Below are 27906 nucleotides of genomic sequence, written 5' to 3' on the forward strand. Positions count from 1 at the left end.
AACACACAACACGCCAACACAAATTCGAGAAAGTGAAATCAGTTACCAAACGACGACCACTTTGACAGGCGAACACTGACTCGACGCTTATTCCTAACGAATTACGAATAAATAGCAAGCATCCGCCCGATGCACCAACGGAATGACATACACACATATCAAATTTTTTCTGAAAAGAAGACACCATGCGTTCAGAATGCTCTTGAGTCTCTATCTTTGACTCTTGCAAAGCTACTATATTGTTATCCAGAAGGAGCCGATTAAGCTGGCATTATCGCCTTCTAGCTCCTAGCCCTCTGACATTCAAAGTAGCTACGCGAAGTGGTGTCTAACTTATGCGCCATGCGTTAAAAGCGTCACCACTAGAAGTACTTGCCCACCTTCGCAGTCATGTAGCCTTCCACGTTTGAAGATCCAAAGCGCACACATCCTCCCAGCGAACCGCGGGGATACATTCGCAAGCATATCCATGCACTGCAACCCATTTCACGCACATTCCCAACTTGGTTGCTGAGGCCGCCTGACGTTAGTCAGCTGAAAACCGACACACAGATCTTCCAGAGCACCACACAACTACGGAGGCGGTTTCCCCGCCTGCCGTGTTTCAGCCGATAAATTCGGCCGCGGTTTTAACGTTGAACATCGCATCCCAGGTGTTTTCGGCGGCGGCTCATCGCTGCCATCGCCGTACTGCTCCTTCTTACCGACGCTCTCTTCCTGTGGGCGTTTCCCAGCCATTGAGGCCGCCATTTCCTGGGTGACGTGCATGGCATCAGTCCTCGAAGACTCCCCGCCTTCAGGTGCTTCGACGCAAACTTTCGTCATTTCTTTCTGTGAATCGTGGTCGTCTTCGGAGGGAGCATCCACGACTTTCTCACTAGCCTTATCATCGCTGGCTGCCGTAACTTTCTGCTTCGTTAGAAGCGACAAGGAAGGTGCATCCTGTTTCACTTTCAGCATTGTAGAACCAGTTGCTTCCTCCGCATCCGCCTCGTCTATTAGAAGCTCAGATGAGTCCTCACTTGTCCCGGGTCCAGCAATGCTCGCGTATGTGCGGGCACACTGGCCATCTTCGTGGCCTAACCGTCGACAGACTCCACATCGTGGAGCCCGGCACTCTTTACGGATGTGGCCGGTGCTCCGAATGCGGAGGCACAAGGGAGGCCTGCCAATAACGACGACAAGGGCCAACTCACCGCCGACGCTCAGCTGGTGTGGCAGGTCGTCGAATTTCACGCCGGCTTTCATCTTTAGGGTGACCAACCGTGTCGTTGAGCCCTTTTCTGTCATGCCATGCACCCGCCAGCGCTTCCGGACTGTTTCCGAAACTTTTCCATACGGTGCGAAGGCTGCTCGCACCTCTTCGCCGGGCACGCTGTGTAGAAGCCAGCGCAGCTTCAGGCGCACGCCCTGGTTCGCCGGGTCAATCACCAGGCAGCGACGCTTTTTCAAAAGTAGCTCGCCGATGCCTGTAATCCGCTTTACCGCCTCAGCATCCTTTAAAGTGATGGCCCAGACGTGACTCATGTGATACGCCCCCAGGGCGATAACGTCCGAGAGCAGCGACTGATCCGCCAACGCGTCGCGGAAATCTTCCACACGGTACGGACTTGCCGCGACATCAGCATGCAAAAAAACTGTATTTAAAACGAAACGCCCTGTAGGCAAGCCTGGTAGAACAACCTGGTATTCACTTTGCTTTTCCACAGTCCTGTTACCGCGGCCGGACATGGCCGCCGAAGCCGCTCCTATGGAGCCCGTCATCACACGTCCGTTCACAAGCGTGGCCGGAAGCTGAATCGCTCGCCCACGGCTGCGGTTGTCCAGGCTATAGCGCAATTGTTCCGCTTCTTGTGACGTATGACCTATATCTGAATAAAAAACGGAACCACCACTTGTCCGGGCACGCAGTCGACAGGATTCGAACCTGTGCGGGGAGACCCCAATGGATTACAAGTCCATCGCCATAACCGCTCGCCCACGACAGCCGTTGTCCGGACTACGGCACAATTGCTCCACTTCTTCTGACGTATGACCTACATCTGAATAAAAAACGGAACCACCGCTCGTCCGGGCACGCAGTCGACAGGATTCGAACCTGTGAGGGGAGCCCCCAATGGCTGTCAAGTCCATCGCCTTAACCGCTCGCTCACGATTGCTTTTTTTTTTCTAAAACAACGCGGCCTGTTTTGGCCGGTCACAATTAAAAATTTCTTGAGTTGCACCAATTCATCGAGCACACTCAACCATGCAGGCGGGTTTGCCTGTGCCCGGTACACATCTCGTATGTAACACACACCCTCCAGAAAGTTCTCTCTTACAGATTGAATAACAACATCAGCATTCCAGACAGCCATTCGAGTTTTCCATAAACTATGTAGGCCCAGAAGCATAATCATGTCGTAAGGGACGCCTGTGTCATCTATGTCTACCGGTAAGTAGCGAATGCCAATTGGTGTTATGGGTAATTCTTTTTTTAGTGTCCGTTGTAAGACGTCCCAATAAATAAACGGGTCCCAGCATTCAATGAACACGTGTTCTATAGTTTCAGGCTTTTTGTAAAGCAAGCATTTCGTTGTCCATGGTACAAATATACCTTTGTCTGCAAGCCACGTCTTAACCGGCAAAATGCTCGTGTGTAATTTGAAAAAGAATGTTTTTGTGCTTGCCTTGACTGGCATCTTTTTAATTCTTTTTAGAACATCTCGCCCGGCGCCTCCAGAATTTATTGTACGGTACAGAGGCACAGGCATTATGATGTCTATCAGATCCCTGTACAACTTTTTTTTCTTTACGGCGCTAAGGTACTCTAGTGAAAACCGAACCTTAAGGAATCGCACAGAGTCCACAACCTCTCTCAAGTAACCTCTATCACCATAAGTTGGCAGTCTCACAGTAGACACTATAAAATCTGGCAGAGCCCTGCTCAGACGAACCTGCATCATGGAACACAAAAAGAGGTCGTTCTGATCCCTCAAACATAAATCGCGACAAAAGCTGGCGAACAAACTAATGTGCGAGACCAACACCGCCACCTTGAACAGCTCAAAACAAATTGGTTCTCTTAACCCTCTCCCAACTTGAACTCCAGATAAATACAGCAAACACCCTATGCATTTTTTGGACATTTACACGCGACATAGCCAAAAACTGCAAAACATACCACACCTTCGCGATTAAAAACGTGTTGCAAACTGTTGCCCTCGCAAACATCGACAAGTTTCGTCCTTGCCATGCCCTTGCTTTTTCCTTTACTTTTGGCGTCACCTCATTCCAATAATCAGCGCTGTTGTCATAGTGCGCTAGAGGCACACCCAAGTAGCTTGCTGGCACGGTTGTCCACTGCAAATTCGCGAACGCCGGCGGTGTAATATCCCAGCTTCCATGACAAAAGCCGAAACTCTTCTCCCAATTAATCTCAGCACCTGTTAGCTGGCAAAATCGTTTGGCGACACCAACAGTTTCCTGAGCACTTTCGCGGTCACTGCAAAATACAGCTATGTCGTCTGCATACGCTAGAATTTTAACATTAGATGACTGAAACCCGACGCCATTCATTCGCTCGCTGTTAATAAGATTTAAACAGAAGGGCTCGAGATAAAGCGCAAACAGCAAGGGTGAAAGTGGGCATCCTTGCCTAACGGAGGAACGCAGAGGGACGGCTTCACTCAGGTTCTTATTGACAATGATGTGGACAGAACAGTTGCTGTAAACCATCTTAAGGCCATCTTGTATTACACTTCCCACATTCTCTTGTTGCAGGACCGAGAACAAGACATCGTGTGCCACGCGATCAAACGCCTTCGACAGGTCTAGCTGCATCATTGCGACCCGGCCCCCGAAGACATCACAGCATTCAAGAATACTCCGAGCAACGTGTACATTCGTGCAAATTGTACGGCCTTTCACTCCGCATTTTTGGTGCGGTCCAACGAGCTTCGTGATCACACTCTGCAGCCTTCGTCCTTGAATTTGCATATAGATCTTATTTGTGAGGGTTACCGGACGATAAGCCTCCACTGACTGCAATTTCTCTCTGTCATCTGTTTTAGGGATCAATACTATGTGAGCAGTGCGTAAGGAAGGTGGCATTTGATTCACTCTATATGCTTCTGAGATCATTTCATATAAAACCAAGCTGACTTCTTCTGTGAATGCTATACAAAAAGCAGCCCCTAGACCATCCGGCCCCGGTGTTTTCCCAAGTGGTAATTCATCTATGGCCTTCTGAATCTCCTCTAAACTAATAGGCCGTTCTAGGCGAGCCTGTGTCTCCTCGTCTAATCGAGGCATGAGCTGCAAAAAAATCGTCCCACTGCCTGCTCTTCACGCTTCTTTCATTCCCTATCAGCTCTTTGTAATGGTCGACAAACGTCTGCCGAGTTTCTCCTTTATCAGTCGTTATTCTGTTACGGTAACGGATCTGTCGGATTTCATTTTGTGCAGCATACCTTCTTTCATCGCACTACGCACGCTTATTGGGAGTTTCTCCCGCCCATAGCTTTTCAGCGCGCGTCCTTATCACAGCCGCCCGGTACTTATGTTTCCAGAGCTTCTAACTGGCTTTTAACTTCTCGGATTTCTTTTATGTGCAACCCAGGCGTCGCTGTTTTCATGCATGTCAAAAAGTTTAATTGGCACTGCAATTCTTTGATTCTTTTCTTTTGATCTTGATAAAGGATAGTTCCCCTTTCTATCGCTATCATCTTGACGATGATCTTAAAGTTTTCTCACTTATCTGCACAGCTTCCTGACTGGACGGACGACACTTTTAGTCACTTCTTTTTTAACTTGTTCAACGTAGGCTTCGTCTTCTAGCAAATTCACATTTAGTTTCCAAAGTTTCCAGTTGAAGCGGGTCTTAACGGCTCTGTTCCCAAAGGTTACCATCACAAGGCTGTGGTCGCTGAGTGAAACGTATTCAATTTCATACTGAAAACAAATGCGCTACAAGTGACACAAAGGACACATACACACGGCACAAGCGCTTGTGCCGTGTGTATGTGTCCTTTGTGTCGCTTGTAGCGCATTTGTTCCCAGTATGATCAACCAACTAGCCCCTGTAATAGCTTTGCTAGCTTCAACTTCATATTTGCTACACACGGGCACAAATCCTATGCTTACGTACACTCTTATCTAGCCTCGCATTGCTGCCGCGTTGGAAGTGCGTAAAGCATGGCTGCGAGTCATGGGACTACACCCAGTCAAGATCTTCCATGTCGTGTTCTTGAATTATTGCATCCAAGTGCTTTGCGCTCTGATCACGCACCGGGGATTTCGGCACTCGATCCTCTGGCATACAAACGCAGTTAAAGTCACCCATCAGCACGACACTTTTCTCACAGTTCAAATGCAGCTCAACATTTTCAAACTAATACGCTCCTAATGACACGAGCGTAGACACAAATCACTCTCCAAGCATATCCAGAAAAGCTAAAATCCACAACCAGTAACCGTCCTCCTTCGGACGCAACAACTGTTTTATTTGCAATGCCCACATTATTCCTCAGAAATAACGCACAACCCCCGGATTTTCCAACCGCGTGACATATACCGACACTGTATCGGGACCGAAAATTTTCATCCATGCGCTCTGTGTGTTCCTAGCTCTCAATCTTTGTTTCTTGCAATGCGACTACATCCAATTCATTTCCTAGGAAGAGGCGACTTACCTGGCACTGGCGTTTCCTCGCCGCCAGTCGCCGCACGTTCAGCGTGGCTACGCGCAGTGGCAGGTGAACTTTGCTTCATCATCATTTTCAAAAGCACCCACAGTTCGAGCGGTGCCCACCTCAGGACACCCCGACGCTGCAGAGGGTTCCGTACGCTGGGGCTTCGCGGGCCTTAAGCTGAGCCTGGCACTTTCACAGTCCACGGCCAAAGTTTGACGGTCACGCGCAGAGTTCCCTTCCATGGCTTATCTTCGGCACCGTTGCACGTTGATCCGAACCCGAAGGCAGCACGTTACCGCAGTTGCAGCGCTATTTAGGTGCCGCTTCCGCTGGTCTTCTATCTGGTGGAATAATTGACTTTGGTTTGAAGGGCGCCCATCGCGTCGGCGCCGCTTTGGTGGGCGGCTCCTCCGATGGTGCGCCGTCTGTTGGTTGGTCATCCTGCACTGTTTCAAGGTGAGCGCGCTTTGTAGCTAAAACCGCAGCGTTTACCATTGCGATATCATTATTCTCTTGTCCTATGTGCGACTCCTGCACTGGGGGCTCATAAGAGTTTTAACAGTAGGCCGCTTCTCTTCGCTTGCCGTCTCCTCAGGGTCGTTTTGTACCACTTCAGGAGGCTAGACCGAACTTCTCTCGCTATGCTCAACGCTTGAAGGTTGAGCGCTCTTCTCCTCGGCTGCTGCTCTCCCTCCAGCTGGCCCTGACACTTCCTCAGCCTCCAGCTCGTCCATGACATGTTCAACGACGTCAATATTCCTTGCAGGTCTTGTCACGCTCGCGTACGTCGGTACACATTGGCTTTCGTCATGACAAAGCCGGCGACATCGCAAGCACCGAGGTACTCGACAGTCGCGACGAATGTGGCCATTCCCTTGGCATCGAAGGCAGAGGGGGGGGGGGGGGGTCCCAGCGACTACCAAAAGCGCAGGTTCACCGGCAATATGCAGCTGGAGAGGTATGTCCTTAACGGTGATGCTCGACTTCAAATTCAGGCTTAGGACTCGGGTTGTTGACCCTTTTTCCCGTTACGCCGAGCACAGGCCAGCGCTCCTTTGAGAGCTCGGTCACCTCACCATACAGCAGGAAGGCCGCACGCACTTCTTCGTCAGTCACGTTGGGAAGAACCGAGTGCTTTTTAACACGAACCTTTTGCTTGTTGGGATCGATCACGAGACACCGGTGCTCCTTGACGCTAATGCTGCCGGCAGCGAGCATTTTCTTTACTGCATCAGAGTTCTTAAACGTGACCGCCCACACATGATTCATTTGAAACGCCCCCAAGGCCACGACCTCGGGAAGCAGTTCCAAACGGGCAAGGGCGTCCCTGTAGATTTCGACTCTAAACGGCCGCGCTCGAACATCACCGTGCAAATGTACAGTATTAAAAACAATACGACCTGTTGGGAGGTGGGGCAGCAAAACTTCGTAGCCTGCTTCGCTATCTTCAGTAGCAATCCTGTTTCCGCGGCTCGCCAGAGCCGCTAACACCGCTCCGACGGAGCTCATGATAACGCGTCCATTCGCCTCGGCGGCCGGAAGCAGAATGCTCGCCCACGACTGCGGTTGTCCAGGCTATGGCGCAATTGCTCCACTTCTTGTGACGTATGATCTATATCTGAATAAAAAAACGGAACCACCGCTCGTCCGGACACGCAGTCGACAGGATTCGTACCTGTGCGGGGAGACCCCAATGAATTTCTAGTCCATCGCCTTAACCGCTCGGCCACGACTGCGTTTTTTTCTTCATTGCCGTCTAGGCAGGAAAAACAAATACAAGACATTAAAAGGAGCTATCTCAACAAAGACAGCACTGGTCTGTTAAAACCCTTTCAGGGCAACAAGTTCATTCAATAGAATGTACCTTTCTGGTTTGTCAGCTTTTTCCTTATAGATATCTCTCAGTAATCAATGCTCTCAACAAAGTACTCTCTAGCAGGTCGTACATTTTCATCTGCATGATGGACACCCATTCGTGTCTACCATGCATCATGCAGTACCAACAGCATGAAAAAATCATACGGTGCACAGTCTTCGTTATCAACTGGCAAAAAACGGATGCCATGCGGCGGTATTGGAAGGTCTTTCTTTTGCGTCCTTTGCAGGATGTCCCAAAGAAAGACTGCATCCCAACAGTCCAAGAATAAATGGTCTACAGTTTCTGGCTTGCGGCACATTAAACAGTTTGTGCCCCATGGGACATATATCCCCTTCTCTTCCAACCATGGCTTCACGGGCAGTGTGCCACTATGTCAGTGGTAACAGAAAGTTTTCACCGATCATCTTCTTCACTCTTTTAAGAACATCCCCACCCTGACCATCACCATTCAGTATGCGATAAATGGGCACTGGCAACATCAAATCTGAAAGGTTCGTATAGAGCCGCCTACGTTTTGCGCCACTAAGATACTGCATCGGGAAACGCACTTTCAGTATTTGAAAAGCTCCAACCACTTCACGCAAATACCCCTGCACACCTCGACGATAAAACCCTTGCGTACAAACCAGAAATTCGGGTAAAAAGTTTTGCAGCCGCACTTGCATCACTGTCCTCAAAGAGGGATCCTTTTGGTCTCGCAGGAAAATGAATCTCGAGACAACTTGCCTTAAAAACAAAAGTGCAAGAGTGCAAGTGCACTGAGCGAAACAAGTTTGTCCGGCTCGTGCGCTCCCATGTTGATCGCCACACAAACACAGCTAACACTCTGTGCAGCTTCTGAACCCACATGCTTGTCATGAACATCGCTTGCAGCACGTACCATACTTTTGCGACAAGGAAAAGGTTACACACTGTTGCGCGAGCAAAAAATTGAAAAATCCCTGCCACCCCATTTAGTTGTTTTCGAACGCACATGCTCAGTTTCTTCTCGCCAATACTGTGTCGTGTCCTTGCAGTGCTGAATTGGTACGCCTAGATACTTTGTAGGCACGTCTGACCACTGAACATTTTGAAATAAGGAAGGAGAGTCTTCCCACTCCCCCTGCCAGAAACCCAGGCATTTGTTCCAGTTTATAACACTGCCGGTACATCTGCAGTATGCTGTGGCAACGTTCAGGGCCTCCTTGACACTTTCCTTGTCCTTGCAATTAATAGCAATATCATCAGCATACGAAAGCACCTTCACTTCTGTTGACATTAACTGGAAGCCTCTAACCTTTCCATTGTGCAGCACTTTCAAGCAAAATAGCTCCCGATAGATGGAAAATAGCAAGGGGGATAAGGGGCACCCTTGCCTGACAAAGGAATGGATTTCGAGTGAGTTCTTTGTTGACTACAATATTGACGAAACACCCCTTGTATGCCATTCTCACACCATCCGAAATCACTGAGCCAAAGTTTACATATTCAAATATGCTGAAAAGTGTTTCGTGATGGATGCGATCGAAAGCTTTTTCAAGGTAAACCTGTAACACAGCTGCTCGCCTTGAGAAAACGTCACAACACTCTAAAATGCTTCTCATAATGCGAATGTTAGTGATTATTGACCTTCGTTTGATGTCACAAGTCTGATGTGGCCCCACAACATCTTTGATGGCAGTTTGCAATCTACTTGCTAGCACCTTCATATAGATTTTATAATCCATAGTCGTTAACGTTATAGGCTTGAAAGACGAAACCAATTGCTGCTTCTCGCGATCATTACTGTTAGGAATTAGTACTATATGCGCTCGCCGGAAAGACGGTGGCAGCTCTTTCTTTTCGTACGCCTCCATTAAAACAGCGTGTAATGCCTCTGCCACTTCTTCTCGGAACGTCTTAGAGAAAGCCGCGCTCAAACCGTCTTGACCAGGCGTCTTGCCCGGACTAAGATCATCTATGGCTTTTTCAATTTCTTGGATTGTAACTGGAACTTCTAGAAATGATTTCCTTTCTTCGTTGAGTTTTGGCATGAGCAACAAAAACGTGCTTTCAAAACCCTCTGCAAGTTTGTTTCCGCACGCAAATAATTCGCTGTAGTGTTCGACAAAGGCTCTTTTAATCATTTCCTTGCCTCGGGTGACTGCATTTTCGAGCCTTATCTCTTGGATATCATTTTTCGCTTCGTAGCTCTTTTCATCCGCAAGTGCCCGCTTCGTTGACATTTCACTAACCCAAAGCTTTTCTGCCCGTGCCCTTATAACTGCTACCTTATACTTATCATCGTCCAGCACTTCCAGCTGCCTACGAACTTCTCTGATTTCTGTACTGCGCAGTCCCGGCTGCGCACATTCTTGACTGAGTAACAAATCCAGCTGGCATTGTAATTGCTTCTCTGCCTGTTTTCTCCTGTGTTGTTTCGCAGTACTGTGTTCGATTGCGCTTATCTTAACGTTTTCTTTGAAACACTACCACGCGCAAACAAAACTATTAGCTCCACTTGTCAGTATTTCCCGTATACTATCTTGCGCCTTTCTAACGAAGGTCTCGTCTTCGAGAAGTTTGTTATTCATCTTCCAAAGATGTCAGTTAAAGCGCGAATTCCTTTGTTTTGTACCTAATGTAAACATAGCCAGGCTATGGTCACTGAATGACACGTGTTTCATCATGTACTGGGTACACAGTGGCACGAGCGCGACGGATATGTAAGCCCTATCAAGACTAGCGTGAGAATCGCGCTGGAAATGAGTGTACTGTGGCAGACTAGAATTCGATAATAGCAAACATACATCTTATAGCAAGGCGGAAATTTGGGCGAGTTGGTAAGTGTTCATTTTCGCTCTGAGCGCTCCTGCTCCTGCGGTGCCATGTACAGTACTCACGGATTGAAATAGGACATTCGGAGCGCGTGGCCGTCGCTTCATGGAGCGCCGCCCGTAGACGCTCATGGAACCAAGGTGGTGCATTGTGGTATGGCGTGAGAGGGAGAACATCTACAAAGCAGAATTGTTCCTTTCAGTAGCCAATCAGCCGGCCTGTGGTTTACCACATGCCTGCGTGGCACTGCAAGGCTAGCGCTCCGAATGTCCTATTTCAATCCGTGAGTACTGTACATTGCCAGACTGGCAGGCGCGTTAACAAACGCTTGATGGAGCATGAAAACACCAGGAAAAATGACCCCCTGTCTCACACAGGCTACCACAGCAGGCAATGCCAATGCTGGCATGAAAAGGATCATGCAGAAAGGAGAGCAAAAGGGGACCCCCTTGCCCAGGCGTCTTTCCAGTGCAAAAAGTTCCAATGTGTTCCCGATTACAGGAACACGCGCATCCTGTTCCGACAAAACAATAAATTTACACGCGAAGTAATGGAAGCTTTTTATATTTACCACAACGGCGCAAAATGTATCAGCAGCCCTTCCATAACGTTATACGAGAGGGAATTGAGCTATCTGACCTCCCAAGTGCCTTCCAGATAACTTTTGTTGATTGATAAGTAGTTCACTTCTTGTATTTACACGCTTTTCGTTCTTCAATAAAAAACCCGTTGATAGTCAGCGCCTGTTTGTGCTAGTCCTTCGTCTTGTGTCCCGTTCGTGTTGCGCTGAGAGCGAAAATGAATACATCTTATAACCTTTGCTCTGTGGCCAACGTGTTCAAGTAAAGAGCGCTGCGTTAGCGCACAGGTTGCCTTCTTGCCCTATCTTCAGGCATACAAACACAGTCACCGAATAAAACAGAATTTCGCTCTGCACTGACATGGGGCTCAAGTTCCTCGAAGAAAACTCTGCGCTCTTGTTGCTTGTTCGGGGCATATATACCGATCACACGCCATTTCATCTGAGCAAAGAAAAAATTGCAAACAATAAGACAACGACTTGCGTCTACTTTTACACACTCTACAACAATACCAATTGAGTTTCGCATCAAAAGCAAAACACTCCCAGAAGTGCCAACGGCATGACTCACACAGATGTCATAGCGGGATCGAAAAGTTAACAACATGCGGTCAGTTTGCTCTTCAGTTTTGTCTCTTGTATAGCTTGTCTCTACTTTTGTCTCTTGTATAGCTGCAATGTCGATGTCATTTTCTAGTAGAAGGCGATTTACTTAATACTGCCGCCACTTTGCGGCTAGGCCTCTCACGTTAAGCGTTGCTATACGTAATGGTGCATCTTTTTTCCTCAACATTTTTTTCTTTTTAAAGCAAATTGTACCGCCTATTGTTTACTTTGTGAACAAGGAGGCTACGTGCAGAAACGTCGCTGAACTCACAACAGACTACGGTTGCGCCGACTAGGCAACTTGAAAGGCGGCGCTGCCTGTGGTCCGTCGATGCTCCCGCTGCACGCGAAGGCACCCAGGTGCACGCGGTCGACCGAACTTCGATGACGGCTTGGCCGCCTGCCGCGGGTCGGGTGGAACGGTAGGCCTCGGCTTGAAAGACGGACGCCTCACTCCAGGTGCTTTCGCCAGGGGTTCTTCAGCGCCGTCTTCAGGAGTATGCGGTGCATCGGAATTATTTTCTCGTGGTCGCTTTCCAGCCTGACTACTGCTTGCAACCAAGGAGACCACCATTTCCTTCTGCTGACTTTCAGCGTTCTCCGAAACCTCATTAGGACGGGCGGCGGCGTCTTCCAACACAGCAGCCTTCTCATCAGGCAAACTGGCTTGCGGGACACTGGATGCAGGCTCGATCCTTCCGCTCCCCTCTTCGACACTGGTTGCATGGGGCACCAGTGTCTCCAAAACGTTGTCTCCCCTTCCCGTCGCTGCTTCTTCGGCGTCAACCTCGTCCATCATCAGCTCGAACGCTGCTTCGTTGGGAGAGCGCCCGGTCACGCTAACATACGTTCGCGCACACTCACTCTCCTCATGCCCGACACGACGGCACGCACCACACCGCGGAATTTTGCATTCACGCCGATCATGACCCTTGCCACGGCGGCGAAAGCAGAGGGGAGCCCTGCCCGGTACCACAGCCAGGACCAATTCACCAGCAATGCTCACCTGATGCGGCAAATCATCCAGCTTGACTCCCGCTTTCAGCGAAAGAGACACCAGGCGCGTTGTCGACCCTTTATCGGTGACGCCTTGTACCCGCCAACGCTCAGCCTTGACCTCAGTTACTTTCCCGTACGGCACAAAGGCCGCTCGCACGTCTTCATCTGGCACTCCGGGAAGCAACCAGTGAATCTTTACTCGAACATCTTGGTTTGCTGGATCAATTATCAAACACCGACGTTCCTTGACTTGAATTTTACCAGCGTCGAGCATCTTCTTGACAGCATGAGCACTCTCGTAAGTCACCGCCCAGACGTGACTCATCCGATACGCCCCCAAGGCGGTTACGTCAGGGAGCAACTTGAGGTTAGCCAACACGTCACGGAAATCTTCGACGCGATACGGTCGTGCACGGACGTCAGCGTGAAGAAAAACTGTATTGAAAACTATACGACCTGTCGGCAAAATAAGCAGAATGACCTCGTACTCGATGTCAATTTCAAAAAACCTGTTTTCGCGGCCAGACATGGCCGCTGTAGCCGCTCCTACAGGGCCCGTCATCACACGTCCGTACGCTGCGGCGGCCGGAAGTGGAATCCGCCACGACTGCGGTTGTCCAGGCTACAGCGCAATTGGTCTACTCTTTCTTACGTATGACCTATATCTGAATAAAAAGCGGAACCACCGCTCGTCCAGGCACGCAGTCGACAGGATTCGAACCTGTGCGGGGAGACCCCAATGTATTTCTTGTCCGTCGCCTTAACCGCTCGGCCACGACTGCTTTTTTTTTCTTTATTGCCTGGCTTCGGCAAGAACCACAATACACAAATACACTTACAGGGCACAATGAACAATACTTAACACTATCCGCCTGGTGGGTTGTGGCTTCGTCATATTAAAACTCTAACTCTCTAAGCGCAACCAAAGGCTGTACTCTTTCGATCCACTCAGGAACTTCAGGAGCGAGTTTCTGAATTTCAGTATACTTATGCATACACTCCTGAAAATAGATCCGTGCTGGACGTGCATCTGGATCGCAGTGATATCCTGCCTTTCTGGAGCGCCAAATACAGTGGAGGCCCACTAGCATAATAAGGTCGAATGGTGTCCCATCCTCACTCTCTACAGGTAAGTACCGTATTCCATGAGAGTCTAGCGGAAATTTTGTTTAAAGTCCTCTGCAACATGTCCCAGAAGTATACCCCCTCCCGACAATGCAAAAAAACGGGGTCTATTGTCTCCGGGTTTTTACAAATTAAACAATGTTATCTCCAAGGTAGAAATAAATGCTTCCCCTCCAAAAATTTATTTACAGGTCGTGTTCCGGTATGTAACTTAAAGAAGAATGTTTTTGCACTTGGCGGCACCTGCATCGCCTTCACACGCTTAAGTACGTCGCGTCCCAGGCCTCCACTGTATACGGCCCTGTACATAGGTTGGGGAAGAACTACATCGCACAAATCCCTATACAACTTCTTCCTGCTAACAGAAGACAAATACTCATACGAAAACCGAACAGATAGGAATCGAACACTCGCGACAACCTCTCTAAAGTAACCAAAAATACGTCCCGATAAACATTCGGTTGAGAAAACAAAATCCGGCAGTGCATTTCCAAGCCTTAACTGGCACACAGTGCGCAAAAACGTATCACTTACATCACGCACAAAAAAAAACTCTGCTTACGATCTGCCGCAGAAATAAATGCCCCAGACTGAGGCCACCGTCCTTGACCCGCATAAACAAATTCGTCCCGCTGCATCGTTCCACACAAAAGCCCACACAAAAACGTCAAAGATCCGGTGCAGTCTCTGTACGTTCATCCTTGCTCAATGCAACACTTGCATAACGTACCACAACCTAGACATAAAAAAAAAGATCACACACTGTGTCTCTTGCGAAAATTGACAGGTGTTGCTCTTTCCACCTCTCCATTTTTTCACGCATGGCTTGCGTCTGTTCTCTCCAGAACGGTTCGCTACCGCGATAACCGTCCAGTGGGACTTCCAAGTACTTTACTGGGGTCGTTACCCAGGGACTTTAACCAATTCACTTTACTGCCTGTGACTTTGTTGAATTTTTTTACAAATGCAAAGGCCTCGGTTACACCTTCCCGGTTCACTGTGAACACCGCGACATCATTCACATAGGCCAGCAGCTTAACTTCTGCCGCTTGGAGCTGGAAGCCACAATTTTTTTCATTTTCCATGATATTCAAACACAACGCTTCGATGTAAATGTAGAATAGAAGGGGGCTAAGGGGACAACCTTGGCGCACCGAACGCTGCAGGACGATGGGGGCCCCCAAACTCTTATTTACAATTAATCTTGTGCAGCTCCGGTACGCAAAGGCCACCCCCTCGCGAATAATGAACTCTGCATTTACATGGTCGAGTATGCAGAACAGGATTCGTGTGATACACAAACAAATGCTTTCTCAAGATCTAGCTGAAGTATGGCTACACCGCTATTTGTATGATCACAACATTCAAGCACACACCTCGCTCTATGAATATTGGTAACAATGGAGCATCCCTTGATCCCACACGTCTGGTGAGGACCGACTATATCTTGAATAACTGACTGTAGTCTACGGGCTAAAATCTTCATGAAAACTTTATAATCTACGTTTGTGAGTGCAATAGGACGATATGCTGTGGCCTGTTGTAACTTTTCTGCTTCATCATATTGAGGAATTAACACTGTATGGGATTTACCGTATGACGGAGGCAATTCATTTACTTTGTAGGCTTCATTATACACTGCTGTCAGCACTGGCATTATTTCGTGTTTATATGCTTTGTAAAAAGCCGCACATAATCCATCAGGCCCCAGGGATTTTCCAATGTTCAAATTTTCTATCGCATGCTCGACCTCTGACGCAGTTATCGACAGCACCAACCTTTCTTTCTGTTCGTCATCTAATCGCGGTAAAGCGCCAAGAAACTTTTCCTTGAATGCGCTCACATCTACTTCTTGCTTTATTTTATTTTATTTGAAATTCCTTACAGGCCCATTGGGCATTGTGTAAGGGGGGCGAAAAAAAGATATAATACAGTGCATTAATAACCAAGGGAAACAAAAGGAAACGTACGCGACGCAAAATAATTCACTACAATACAGGATAATGTGCTCACCGAACGTGGAAACAAAGCGCGATTAAGGCAAACACGGAAACATGGCAAGCAAACATAAGTAAGAAAACATCCGAATGGCACGAGTGTAGCAGCAAAGCAAAGAACAATAATAGACTTGAACGTAGGTGTGCTAAATGACGGTTTCAGTGAAATATGTGATGAGTTTAGAATGGAAAGATTCTAGATTAGACGCGGAAGCGATGTTGTCTGGCAGATCATTCCATAATCTGATGGCTCGTGGTAATGCAGATGAGTTAAAAGCCAAAGTGTCACCATATATTCTTGCGAAACTAAACTGATTATATAATCTTTTCGACGTGCGGGATGAGACATCGAGTTGAAATGAGGTAGTTCTATTGAAGTGCGCATATTTGTGAAATAGTGTGAGGAGAGCGATGTCACGGCGCGTGCTTAATGATTGTAGAGAAAGATTTGTTTTAATCTGAGTGACGCTTGAGCGGCAGTTAAAGTTTCGTGAAATGAATCGTGCTGCCCTGTTTTGGATAGATTCTAACGCGATGATCATGTTCTTATGATAGGGAGACCAAATGGGAGAAGCAAATTCAAGTTGTGGACGAACAAAAGTGAGGTATGCTAGTTTTCGAATATTAGATGGTGAATTTCGGAGATTACGGCGTAGGTATCCTAATGACTTTGAGGCAACGGCACATATGGATGAGATATGGTATGACCACGAAAGATCTGAAGAAAAGTTAACGCCGAGGTATTTGTAATGTGATACGTGAGAGAGTAGATCATTTTGAATACGGTATGTATAGCTAGATTTGTTATTTTTACGGGTGAAAGAGATGACTTTGCACTTGGATACATTAAGAGTCATTAACCATGAGTTGCACCAGTCGTTAATAGTAAGGAGGTCTGATTGGAGCGCCAGGTGGTCATTAGTAGATCTAATAGGGTGGTATATAATGCAATCATCCGCGAAAATTCGCATACTAGAAGTTATATTATTAGGTAAATCATTGATATAAATAAGGAATAATAAGGGACCAAGCACACTGCCCTGCGGTACACCGGAGTTAACTGGGGAAAGGTTAGAGGACAGATAATTAACAAATACGAACTGTTGGCGATGCGAGAGGAAGTTACGAAGCCATGTTAAAGTTAGCGAGTCTAGACGGAGTGATGATAATTTCGAAATCAAGCGGCAGTGAGCAACGCGGTCGAACGCTTTGGCAAAATCAAGGAATATACAGTCAGTTTGAAGGTTATTGTTCATATTAAAATGCAAATCAGTAGTTAGTTCGAATAACTGTGTTTCGCAGGAGTGACCCTTTCTAAACACGTGTTGATTAGTGTAAAAAAAGTTATTCTGCTCAAGATGACTAAAGACATGCGATGAAATTATATGTTCAAGCATTTTGCAGCAGATGCACGTGAGAGATATAGGACGGTAATTTTCAGCGGAGTTTTTGTTTCCAGATTTAAAAATTGGCACTATTTTAGCGATCTTCCAGTCTGAGGGTAGTATTCCTGTAGTTAATGATTGCTGAAAAATATGAAATAAAATTTTGCTTGCCACTGGAACTGCATTTTTTTTAATTTTTGATTTAATGCCATCAACACCAGCCGAAGTAGATACCTTAAGGGAATTTATGAGACACGTGATGCCTTCTTCAGTTATCTGAATAGGTGTCATGTAGCGGTAATTAAGATCCGGAACTTCCGGAAGGGTGGAATGATCTTCAGAAGAGAACACAGATGAAAAGAAGGAGTTAAATATTGAGGGGCACTCGTTGTCTGGGATGGGGGTGTTGTTACTTTGTAGAGAGATGGAACTATCATCACGCTCAGGGCATACTTGTTTCCAAAACTTTTTGGGGTTAGTTTTCAAAGGGCTGGAAGATCATGTGAAAAATATTTGTCTTTTGCAGCAGATAAGGCGGAGCAATAGAGTTTTAGTGCATCGCTGTACTTGTTCCACGCAGAAATGGTACAAGCACGCTTAGCAGTCCGGTATAGCCGCTTTTTCTTGTTCCTTAGTTGTTTAAGCCTTCTAGTAAACCAGGGATTAGATTTATCTTTAGTTATTTTGATCACAGGGACAAACCGGTTGATCAAATATGAAATCTTATCTCTAAAAAGTATCCAGTTTTCCTCAACGCATCGGTTGTTAATTGAAGGTAGAAATGTGTGATAAAAGAAGGTTTCTAGTTCTGTGTTGATAGCTGTGAAATTAGCCTTATTATAATCGTGAATCTTTTTTGTTACATAGCCCATAAACTGAACCGGGATGTCAATACTTAGCTGAAGTAAATGATGATCGCTGAATCCCTTTAAATGAGTTACTGATCCTATCGTTTCCGGTGCTGTAGTCAGTATCAGATCTAGTATGTTAGTGTCGCGTGTAGGTTGGTTTACAACCTGGAATAGGTTGAAATCGAGCGTCAGGTTACAAAATTCTGTGGAAATATGACAAGGTGATGATAGTTGAGCCCAGTTGATTAAAGGAAAATTAAAATCTCCGATGAGATAGATGCTATGAGCAGGACATAACTCTGTTGCTTTAGTAATACTGATACGCAATTCATTAACGAAAGAATGACTAGAATCTGGCGGGCGGTAACAAGCGCCTATCAGAATCCTAGTGCAAGATAGTAGGCAGGCGGCCCAGACAATTTCCAGATTTGAATCGGTGTTAATTACGTATGATGTTATTGTTTTCTTTATGCCTAAAAGGACGCCACCGCCTCTCTTTCCAATGCGATCATGCTTGTATATGTTGTATGAATGTGCACCGCGAATGATTTCGTTGTTTGTAATGTTAGGATTCAACCAAGTTTCTGTAAGAATGATGATGTGCGATTCACTATCGTCTAGGAAAAAAGAAAGCAGATCGCGTTTTGGCACTAGGCTTCGGATGTTGGCATATGACAAAGATAGTGATTGAATGTTACGTGCACTCGACTCATGGGTATCATTCGGGCATTTACTATTGTTTAGCTATCTGTTGGACGGCACAACACTGTCTGTAGTGGTGTTATATATGTACGTCTTGGGTCCCATGTGCAGTTTGTCAAAAGATAGTTTGAAAGGCTTGTTCAACGCCTTGGCAAATTTATAAAGCTTCTTCCTTGCCTGTCTCGTTGTGAGCGAGAAATCTTCGCCGATGGAAAACGAAGTTCCCTTCAGTTTACATGCACATGAAAGAATGTGCACTTTATCCTTGAAAAACATCATTTTTGCTATAATTGGCCTCCGCTTATCATCGTTATGTTTGCCTAGTCTGTGAACGCGTTCGAACTGTGTACCGGTTGTTTCGATTCCTAGTTTATCTGAACAAAACTGAATTATTTTTTGTTCAGAAGCAGCCCAATCCTCTTCAGGATCGTCTTCCAATCCAAAGAAAAGGAGGTTGCATCGTCGCAAATGATTTTCTGCATCATCGCACCTAGACGTAATGAGCGACAATTGTTGCGAGACGCAGCTATCCGCCTGTTCAGATGTGCTGGCTACACCTGAACGTTGGTTGGCCAAAGATGTTTCCAGCGTCGCGACTCGCTCATTCAAACGGGTGACTTCACTTTGTGCGGCCGCCTCCTTCACTGTCGCAATTTGTGCCCCACTTTCCTCAGTGTCGCGCGCTTCAAGCACAGCCACTCTTTCACTCAAGTGCCTAATTGCGTTCTCTGCGGCTTCCTCCCTCTCTTTGGAACATTTCAATTCTTCTAGCAATGAAGCTCGACCTTCTTCCAGCTTTCGGGTTGTTTCGAGTAAGGACGCATATCCTTCATCCAGTTTTTGTACCCTTTCTAAGACGAGGGCAAATGCCTCAGATTCCGCCTTCGTCATGGGACCGGGATTAGACTCGACGTCACCCGAAAGCATCAGAAGTACCTCAGATAATGACATCCACAAACAACTTGGCAGACCACATAGTCGCTTTGACACATCAAGAAGCTCTGTTGGGCAAGACACCGCTAATAGGCAGTAATTGCTGCTTCTAATACAAGACGCAGACTTCAGGTAACTAACCTGGAAAACGAGCGGTGATGAGTGCATCGTCGCTTGCGCGGTGTCATGCCCGAAGGGTGAGGCCTCCGATGCGCGCTTATATGCCGTGCTGATTGCTTCGGTTGTTGTAGACGAAGGTTGCCAGATAGATGAGCCAACTGACACCAGATGTAGCGGTATAGAATCCAGGGTAGGACATGGCAGGAACGGAACGTCCGAGCTGAGCTGGCAGGAACCGAGAATCCCGGCGCATACGGCCCATGTGGCAACAGCCTGGAAAACGAGCGGTGGTGAGTGCATCGTCGCTTGCGCGGTGTCATGCCCCTCATAATATTTAACAGCACCTCATAATATTTAAGAAACGCCTGCTGGATATGACCGCTTTCTCCAGATAACGCCCCATCTCAATCAATCTTTTCAATGTGGTTTCGCGGAGCATGCGTTTTTTCAATTCCTGGCGCTCGTTTTGGCGGTGTCTCCCCAGGAGCTGCATCTTGCGCCCTAGTCCGCACAAGCGCGCCACAATAGCGTTCTCCTTCGAAGAGTTCAGTCTTGTGTTTCATTTTTCTAATGTCGTCCATCCATTTTCCAGGCTGTTCGCTTTCTTTTTCGAGAAGTCTAGCCAGTAAAGATCTTAAATTTTCTTCCTCACGCGTCTCCTCTTGTCGTATACAACTTGACCTTTCGATCGCTGCTATCTTTATTTGTTGTTTGCAAAGTTCCCACTGCTGCCATACTTTCAGTTCCCCACTCGTCTCTAATTTGCAGATTTCTTCATTTTCTTTCCTGCTAAAGATGCCGTCTGTAATGAGCTTATTATTTAATTTCCACATCTCACAAGAAAACTGATTTCCTCTTTTCTTTGTCCCTATCCCACACTCCACTAAACAATGATCAGAATATGATACCGGTACTACACTGTAGCTACTGCATTTTGAAATAACGTCCGGCGACACATAAACGCGCTCTAGCCGTGCATGGCTTGACCGCTGAAAATGTGTTGACCTCACACAACGCTCGCCTTCTAAACATTCCGCCACATCATCGAGGTTGCACGTCGCTATAACTTCTGACGGTGCTTCAGTGCTTCTGTCCCTAATCGCCCGTGCACAGGTTTTATCACAACCTCTCAGGACGCAATTGAAGTCACCCATGACTATCAGGGATTTCTCACAAATTAAGTACTTTTGTAGGTTTTGAAAAAAACTGTCCTTTCATCCGCCGCATTTGGAGCGTGCACACAAATGAAACGCAAATATGTTTTGTTGTACACGAAGTCAACCAAAACACACCTACTCGATGGACACGCCACGTATATTCCAGAACCTCAAGTCCCGGCAAATTCTTTACAAAAATGACACAGCCCGCCGACGTGCCTATAGCGCGGGACACTACTGCAAAAACCTAGACGTGAAACGTCGCACCATGTTCCCGGTCTCATCTTCCCCATCAATTTTCGTTTCCTGCACAGCCAGTACGTCAATGTCTTGCTCAGTGAAAATGCGGTATACCTGGCCCTGCTTCTTCTTGCTTGCCAGTCCCCTGACGTTAAGTGTACGGACTTTTATGGGGGACGCAGGAGCCATTTTTAAAGGCCGAGAACATGGTGCTTGCCCTTCTCGTGTAGCGCGTGGCTAGACAACGTCTTTGACACCGGAGCCATCCGGTGCTGGTTCCAGGCCTGGCTGCGGGGGCGATTTGTCGAGGGTTCTCCTCTCCGTCGACACATTAGGTCGTGGTCGGATGGATGGCCGCCGTCCTTGGGTTGTTTTTGCCAGCAGCTCTTCGACACTGGGGGCTGCCGCCTTGTCTCCATCGGCTCCGGTCTGGGCGTGTGGTCGCTTCGCTGGGGCAGGACCACTAGTAGTACGGGCGCCCCTCTTGTCATGGTTCTCGTTCGGAGTCGCTGGGTCGGTTTCTTGGAGCGCCTGTGCGCTTATTTCATCACTCGACGCCTCCATCAAATTTGACGAAGATTCTGCCCCTTCAGGCTTCCGCCCACCATCGCTGCTGGAGGGTCCCGAAGAGTCCGTCGCGCCTGCGTGCTTTTCGGGCTCCCCTATGCCTTTTGCAGATTCCTCGGCCTCGGCTACGTCCATCAGGAGTTCAGCAGAGACGTCTTTCGACACAACGCCCGTAGGCATCGCATAAGTGCGGACACAGTCGGTGTCCGCGTGACCGTACAGCCGACATTTCGTACAGCGGGGAACTTTACATTCACGCCGCACGTGGCCCGTACCGTAGCAGCGCAGGCACTGCATTGGACGTCCAGGCGCCACGACAAGAACCAACTCTCCGGCGACGCGTACCTCGTGTGGTAGGTCATCCACTTTCAGACCGGGGTCCAGCTTAAGTAGGACAGTTCCTGTCGTTGAGCTCTTGTCATTGACGCCTTGGATACGCCACCGCTCACAGGTAACGTCGGTCACTTTGCCAAATGCCGCTAATTCCGTCCGGATGTCGTCGTCGGCCACACCATGACGCATCCAGTGTAGCCGCAGCTTAACCTGCTGGTCTTCTGGGTCGATAATGAGGCAGCGGCGCCTCTTAACTTGCAGCTCATTGAAGGCGAGCAACTTCTTTGCTGTCTCCGTGCTCCGCAGGGTGAGCGTCCACACATGGTTGATTTGGTACGCCCCCAACGCGACCACGTCGGGGAGCGTGCCACGACTGCGGTTGTCCAGGCTATGGCGCAATTGTTCTACTTCCTCTCACGTATAAGCTATATCGGAATAAAAAAAGAAAGCAACGCTCGTCTGGGCACGCAGTCGACAGAATTCGAACCAGTGCGGGGAGACCCCAATGGATTTCTAGTCCATCGCCTTAGCCGCTCGGCTACGACTGCGGTTGTCCAGGCTATGGAGCAATTGTTCTACTTCTCACGTATGAGCTACATCGGAATAAAACACGAAGGCACCGCTCGTCCGGGCACGCAATCGACAGGATTCGAACCTGTGCGAGGATACCCCAATGGATCTCTAGTCCATCGCCTTAACTGCTCGGCCACGACTGCGGTTGTCCAGGTTATGGCGCAATTGTTCTACTCCCTCTCACGTATTAGCTATATCGGAATAAAATACGAAAGCAACGCTCGTCCGGGCACACAGTCGACAGGATTCGAACCTGTGCGGGGATACCCCAATGGATTTCTAGTCCATCGCCTTAACCGCTCGGCCACGACTGCATTTTTTTTCTTTATTGCCTGACTTCGGCAAGAACCACAATACACAAATACACTTACAGGGCACAATGAACAATACTTAACACTATCCGCCTGGTGGGTTGTGGCTTCGTCATATTAAAACTCAAAACTCTCTAAGCGCCACCAATGGCTCTACTCTTTCGAGCCGATCGGGAGCTTCAGGAGCGATTTTCTGAATTTCAGTATACTTATGCATACACTCCTGAAAATAGATGCGTGCTGGCCGTGCGTCAGGATCGCAATGATATCCTGCCATTCTGGAGCGCCAAATACAGTGGAGTCCCATTAGCATAATAAGGTCGAATGGTGTCCCATCCTCACTCTCTACAGGCAAGTACCGTATTCCATGAGAGTCTAGCGGAAATTTTGTTTAAAGTCCTCTGCAACATGTCCCAGAAGTATACCCCCTCCCGACAATGCAAAAAAACGTGGTCTATTGTCTCCGGGTTTTTACAGATTAAACAATGTGATCCCCAAGGTAGAAATAAATGCTTCCCCTCAAAAAATTTCTTTACTGGTAGTGTTCCGATATGTAACTTAAAGAAGAATGTTTTTGCACTTGGCGGCACCTGCATCGCCTTCACACGCTTAAGTACGTCGCGTCCCATGCCTCCACTGTATATGGCCGTGTACATAGGTTGTGGAAGAACTACATCGCACAAATCCCTATACAACTTCTTCCTGCTAACCGAAGACAAATACTCATACGAAAACCGAACAGATAGGAATCGAACACTCACGACAACCTACTAAAGTAACCAAAAATACGTCCCGATAAATTTTCGGTTGAGACAACAAAATCCGGCAGTGCATTTCCAAGCCTTAATTGGCACACAGTCAGCAAGAACGGATACCTTACATCATGCACCAAAAAAATCTGCTTACGACCTGCCGCATAAATAAGTGCCCCAGACTGAGGCCACCGTCCTTGACCCGCATAAACAAATTCGTCCGGCTGCATCGTTCCCAGCCTGCAGCTCACACAAAAACGGCAAAGATCCGGTGCAGTCTCTGTACGTTCATCCTTGCACAATGCAACACTTGCATCACGTGCCACAACCTAGACATAAAAAACATATTACACACTGTGGTCCTTGCGAAAATTGACAGATGTTGCCCTTTCCACCTCTCAACCTTTTCCCGCATGGATTGCGTCTGTTCTCTCCAGTACGGTTCGCTATCACAACCGTCTAGTGGGACGCCCAAGTACTTTACTGTTATCGTCACCCAGGACATGTTCACAAAATTGTCGGGCTTCGTTGGCCATTCTCCGTGCCAAAACCCCAGGGACTTTGACCAATTCAATTTACTGCCTGTGACTTTGGTGAATTCTTTTACACATGCCACGGCCTCGGTTACACCTTCTCGATTCACTGTGAACACTGCCACATCATCCGCATAGGCCTGCAGCTTAACTTCGGCCGCCTGAAGCTGGAAGCCAAGAATTTTTTTTATTTTTCATGATATTCAAACACAACGCTTCGATGTAAATGCAGAATAGAAGGGGGCTAAGGGGACAACCCTGGCACACCGAACGCTGCAGGACGATGAGGGCCCCCAAACACTTATTTACAATTAGTCTTGTCGTGCAGCTCCGGTACGCCAAGGCCACTCCCTCATGAATAATGGACCCTTCATTTACATGGTCGAGTATGCAGAACAGGATTTCGTGCGGAACAAAATGAAATGCTTTCTCAAGATCAAGCTGAAGTATTGCTACACCGCTATTTGTATGATCGCAACATTCAAGCACACACCTCGCTCTATGAATATTGGCAACAATGGAGCGTCCCTTGATCCCACACGTCTGGTGAGGACCGACTGTATCTTGAATAACTGACTGTAGTCTACGGGCTAAAATCTTCATGAAAACTTCATAATCTACGTTTGTGAGTGCGATAGGATGATATGCTGTGACCTGTGGTAACTTTTCTACTTCATAATATTTAGGAATTAATACTGTGTGGGATGTACCGTAAGACGGAGGCAATTCATTTACTTTGTAGGCTTCATTATACACTGCTGTCAGTACTGGCACTATTTCGTGTTTATATGCTTTGAAAAAAGCCGCACTTATCCATCAGGTCCAGGTGATTTTCCAAGGTTCAAATTTTCTATCGCATGCTCGACCTCTGACGCAGTTATCGACAGCTCCAACCTTTCTTTCTGTTCGTCATCTAATCGCGGTAAAGCGCGAAGAAACTTTTCCTTGAATGCGCTCACATCCACTTCTTGCTTTGCAAACAGCACCTGATAAAATTAAAGAAATGCCTGCTGGATATGACCGCTTCCTCCAGATAACGCCCCACCCCAATCAATCTTTTCAATGTGGTTTCGCTGAGCATGCGCTTTTTCAATTCCTAGCGCTCGTTTTTACGGTGTCTGCCCAGCTGCTACATCTTGCGCCCTAGCACGCACAAGCGCGCCACGATAGCGTTCTTCTTCGAAGAGTTCTATTTTGTGTTCTTTTTCTAATGTCGTCGATCCATTTTCCAGGCTCTTCGCTTTCTTTTTCGACAAGTTTAGCAAGGAAAGATCTTAAATTTTCTTCCTCACGCTTCTCCTCTTGTCGTATACAGCTTGACGCTCAGCCACGACTGCAGTTGTCCAGGCTATGGCGCAATTGTTCTACTTCATCTCACGCATGAGCTATATCGGAATAAAACACGAAGGCACCGCTCGTCCGGGCACGCAGTCGATAGGACTCGAACCTGTGCGGGGAGACCCCAATGGATTTCTAGTCCATCGCCTTAACCGCTCGGCCACGACTGCGGTTGTCCAGGCTATGGCGCAATTGTTCTACTTCTTCTCACGCATGAGCTATATCGGAATAAAACACGAAGGCACCGCTCGTCCGGGCACGCAGTCGACAGGATTCGAACCTGTGCGGGGAGACCCCAATGGATTTCTAGTCCATCGCCTTAACCGCTCGGCTTTTTTTTTCTTTATCACCGGTATGATCACATTCAATGTACAGACAAAACACACCAGCCAGTCTCCGGTTGGAGGAGTAGGGTTAAAATATCTTCAGGCACACCAAATCATCAAATACATTAATCCACTCAGGGGGGTCAGGTAACGCCTGATAGACTTCTCTCATGTAGATCATATGCTGGATGAAGTTTTCGCGTACAGAGTGAACAGTAACATCAGCATGGCGGACTGCCATTCGGGTTTGCCACAGACTGTGGAGGCCCAGTAGCATCAACATATCAAAGGGAATGCCTTCATCACATTTAACTGGGAGAAACCGGATCCCGTATGGCGTTATTGGCAGTTGTTTCTTAAGGGTTCGCTGCAGAATGTCCCAGAGGAATATAGGGTCCCAAAAGTCAATAAATACGTGTTCAATAGTTTCTGGTTTTTTGCAGAGTAAGCAGTTGATTGTCCAGGGTACAAATATCCCTTTCTGATCTAGCCACGCTTTTACAGGTAATGTGTTCGTGTGCAGCTTAAAGAAAAATGATTTGACAGAAGGTCTTATCGGCATTTTTCTAACCCGTTTTAAAACGTCCTTTCCTGGGCCACCACAGTAAACAGACCTGTACAATGGTGTCGGCAGTAGATCTGCAATTAAGTCCGCGTACAGTGTCTTCTTCGTGACAGAACATAGGTAATCCATTGAAAACCTTGCAAGCAACATGCGGAAAGAAACAACAACTTCATGAAAGTAACCAGTCACACGGCGACATCTTATATCACTTGCAGCCACAATAAATTCAGGGAGCGCTTTCGCAAGTCGTACTTGTATGACTGTGCGCAAAAAACTGTCGCTTTGGTCCCGCAGAAAAAAAAAAAACGCGACACAATCTGTCTGATAAACAAATGAGAAAGACCTAGGCCTCCATCGCGGACTTTGCGAAAAAGGTTGGCACGACTCACCCTCTCCCATGTTGAGTCCCATATAAACACAGCAAAAACCCGATGCATTTTCTGCACATTTGTGCGGGACACAAACAGCACTTGCAACACATACCAAACTTTAGCGATTAAAACAAATTGCAAGCAGAGGCACGCGCAAACATTGAAAGGCCGCGACCCTGCCAGTTTCCTGTCCTCTCCTTCATTTTTTCCGTTGCGTCGCTCCAGTACCTTGCGGGATCCTGGTAGTGCTCGAAAGGCACACCGAGGTATGTACGTCGTAGGTGTGCCTGTCCATGTCGTACAAGCAAACCTTTCTGGCTTGATGTCCCAGTTACCGTGCCATATACCAACACTCTTTTCCCAGTTTATCTCTGAGCCCGTTAGCTTACAGAAAGCCTTAGCAAGGTTGACCACTTCTAACACACTCTCGCGATCTTGACAAAATACGGCTATGTCATCAGCATACGCGAACAGTTACTATCAGCCTAGGAGGGAAGGAAGAGAAAGGCATAAGGCTGGGCAACAAAGGTACTCCCCAAGGCTCGGTCCTATCACCGACACTCTTCAATATTGCAATGATTGGCTTACCACAGAAATTGACGCGTATAGAAGGGCTCAACCACACAATATACGCGGACGACCTCACCCTCTGGGTTACCAGAGGCAGTGACGCGCACATCGAAGGTACCCTCCAAAGAACGATCGAGGAAATTGAGTCGTACCTAAAACAAGTAGGACTCAAATGTTCAGCCGAGAAATCTGAAGCGCTCTTCCTCGGCCCACAAAAGAGACAAACAAAGCCCCATGAACATGGGATAACGCTAACGGTAAACGGGGACAAAATACCATCAGTGGAGATGATTAGAGTACTGGGTCTTAGGATACAGACAAACGGTAAGAACACCGAAACGATACGAAAACTCGAATCGAGTGTAAGCCAGACGTGTAGGCTACTCAAAAGAATAGCAAATAAACACGCGGGAATGAAGGAGACGAACCTCTTAAGACTAGTTCAGTCATTTGTAATCAGCAGAATCACATACGTGGCACCATACCTACGGCTAGCCAAAGCAGAAAAAAACAAGATTGAAATCCTAATTAGGAAGGGCGTCAAAACCGCTCTGGGCCTCCCCCCGTACACATCCACCCAGAAAATTCTGAACATGGGGATTTCAAACACCCTAGACGAGCTCAT

The 27906-nt window shown here is 47.5% G+C and overlaps 1 protein-coding gene, 7 non-coding genes and 3 pseudogenes across 8 annotated transcripts; all 11 read right to left on the bottom strand.

Annotated features, from left to right (window-relative positions):
- Nucleotides 1-573: 573 nt before the first annotated feature.
- On the bottom strand, nucleotides 574-1764 carry LOC144098156 (uncharacterized). Its single transcript, XM_077630683.1, has one exon. The coding sequence runs from the start codon at nucleotides 1762-1764 to the stop codon at nucleotides 574-576; it is 1191 nt and encodes a 396-aa protein (XP_077486809.1).
- A 142-nt stretch (nucleotides 1765-1906) lies between these two features.
- Nucleotides 1907-1988, bottom strand: TRNAT-UGU (transfer RNA threonine (anticodon UGU)). Its single transcript has one exon. It is a non-coding gene; the product is annotated as a tRNA-Thr (tRNA).
- A 135-nt stretch (nucleotides 1989-2123) lies between these two features.
- Nucleotides 2124-5914, bottom strand: LOC144098158 (uncharacterized; annotated as a pseudogene).
- A 724-nt stretch (nucleotides 5915-6638) lies between these two features.
- Nucleotides 6639-8809, bottom strand: LOC144098159 (uncharacterized; annotated as a pseudogene).
- TRNAS-AGA (transfer RNA serine (anticodon AGA)) lies at nucleotides 7327-7408 on the bottom strand. Its single transcript has one exon. It is a non-coding gene; the product is annotated as a tRNA-Ser (tRNA).
- Nucleotides 8810-13232: 4423 nt separating the features above from the next.
- TRNAS-AGA (transfer RNA serine (anticodon AGA)) lies at nucleotides 13233-13314 on the bottom strand. Its single transcript has one exon. It is a non-coding gene; the product is annotated as a tRNA-Ser (tRNA).
- A 9094-nt stretch (nucleotides 13315-22408) lies between these two features.
- Nucleotides 22409-22490, bottom strand: TRNAS-AGA (transfer RNA serine (anticodon AGA)). Its single transcript has one exon. It is a non-coding gene; the product is annotated as a tRNA-Ser (tRNA).
- An 86-nt stretch (nucleotides 22491-22576) lies between these two features.
- On the bottom strand, nucleotides 22577-22658 carry TRNAS-AGA (transfer RNA serine (anticodon AGA)). The gene has a single exon. It is a non-coding gene; the product is annotated as a tRNA-Ser (tRNA).
- An 89-nt stretch (nucleotides 22659-22747) lies between these two features.
- Nucleotides 22748-22829, bottom strand: TRNAS-AGA (transfer RNA serine (anticodon AGA)). Its single transcript has one exon. It is a non-coding gene; the product is annotated as a tRNA-Ser (tRNA).
- A 2708-nt stretch (nucleotides 22830-25537) lies between these two features.
- On the bottom strand, nucleotides 25538-25619 carry TRNAS-AGA (transfer RNA serine (anticodon AGA)). Its single transcript has one exon. It is a non-coding gene; the product is annotated as a tRNA-Ser (tRNA).
- Nucleotides 25620-25842: 223 nt separating this feature from the next.
- Nucleotides 25843-26872, bottom strand: LOC144097520 (uncharacterized; annotated as a pseudogene).
- Between the last annotated feature and the right edge of the window lie 1034 nt (nucleotides 26873-27906).

This window comes from Amblyomma americanum, chromosome 7, assembly GCF_052857255.1.
Source record: "Amblyomma americanum isolate KBUSLIRL-KWMA chromosome 7, ASM5285725v1, whole genome shotgun sequence".
NCBI lineage: Eukaryota > Metazoa > Arthropoda > Arachnida > Ixodida > Ixodidae > Amblyomma > Amblyomma americanum.

Excerpts from the sequence above, each read along its gene's own strand:
- LOC144098156 (XM_077630683.1), bottom strand. The coding sequence starts at position 1,764 with ATGACGGGCTCCATAGGAGCGGCTTCGGCGGCCATGTCCGGCCGCGGT.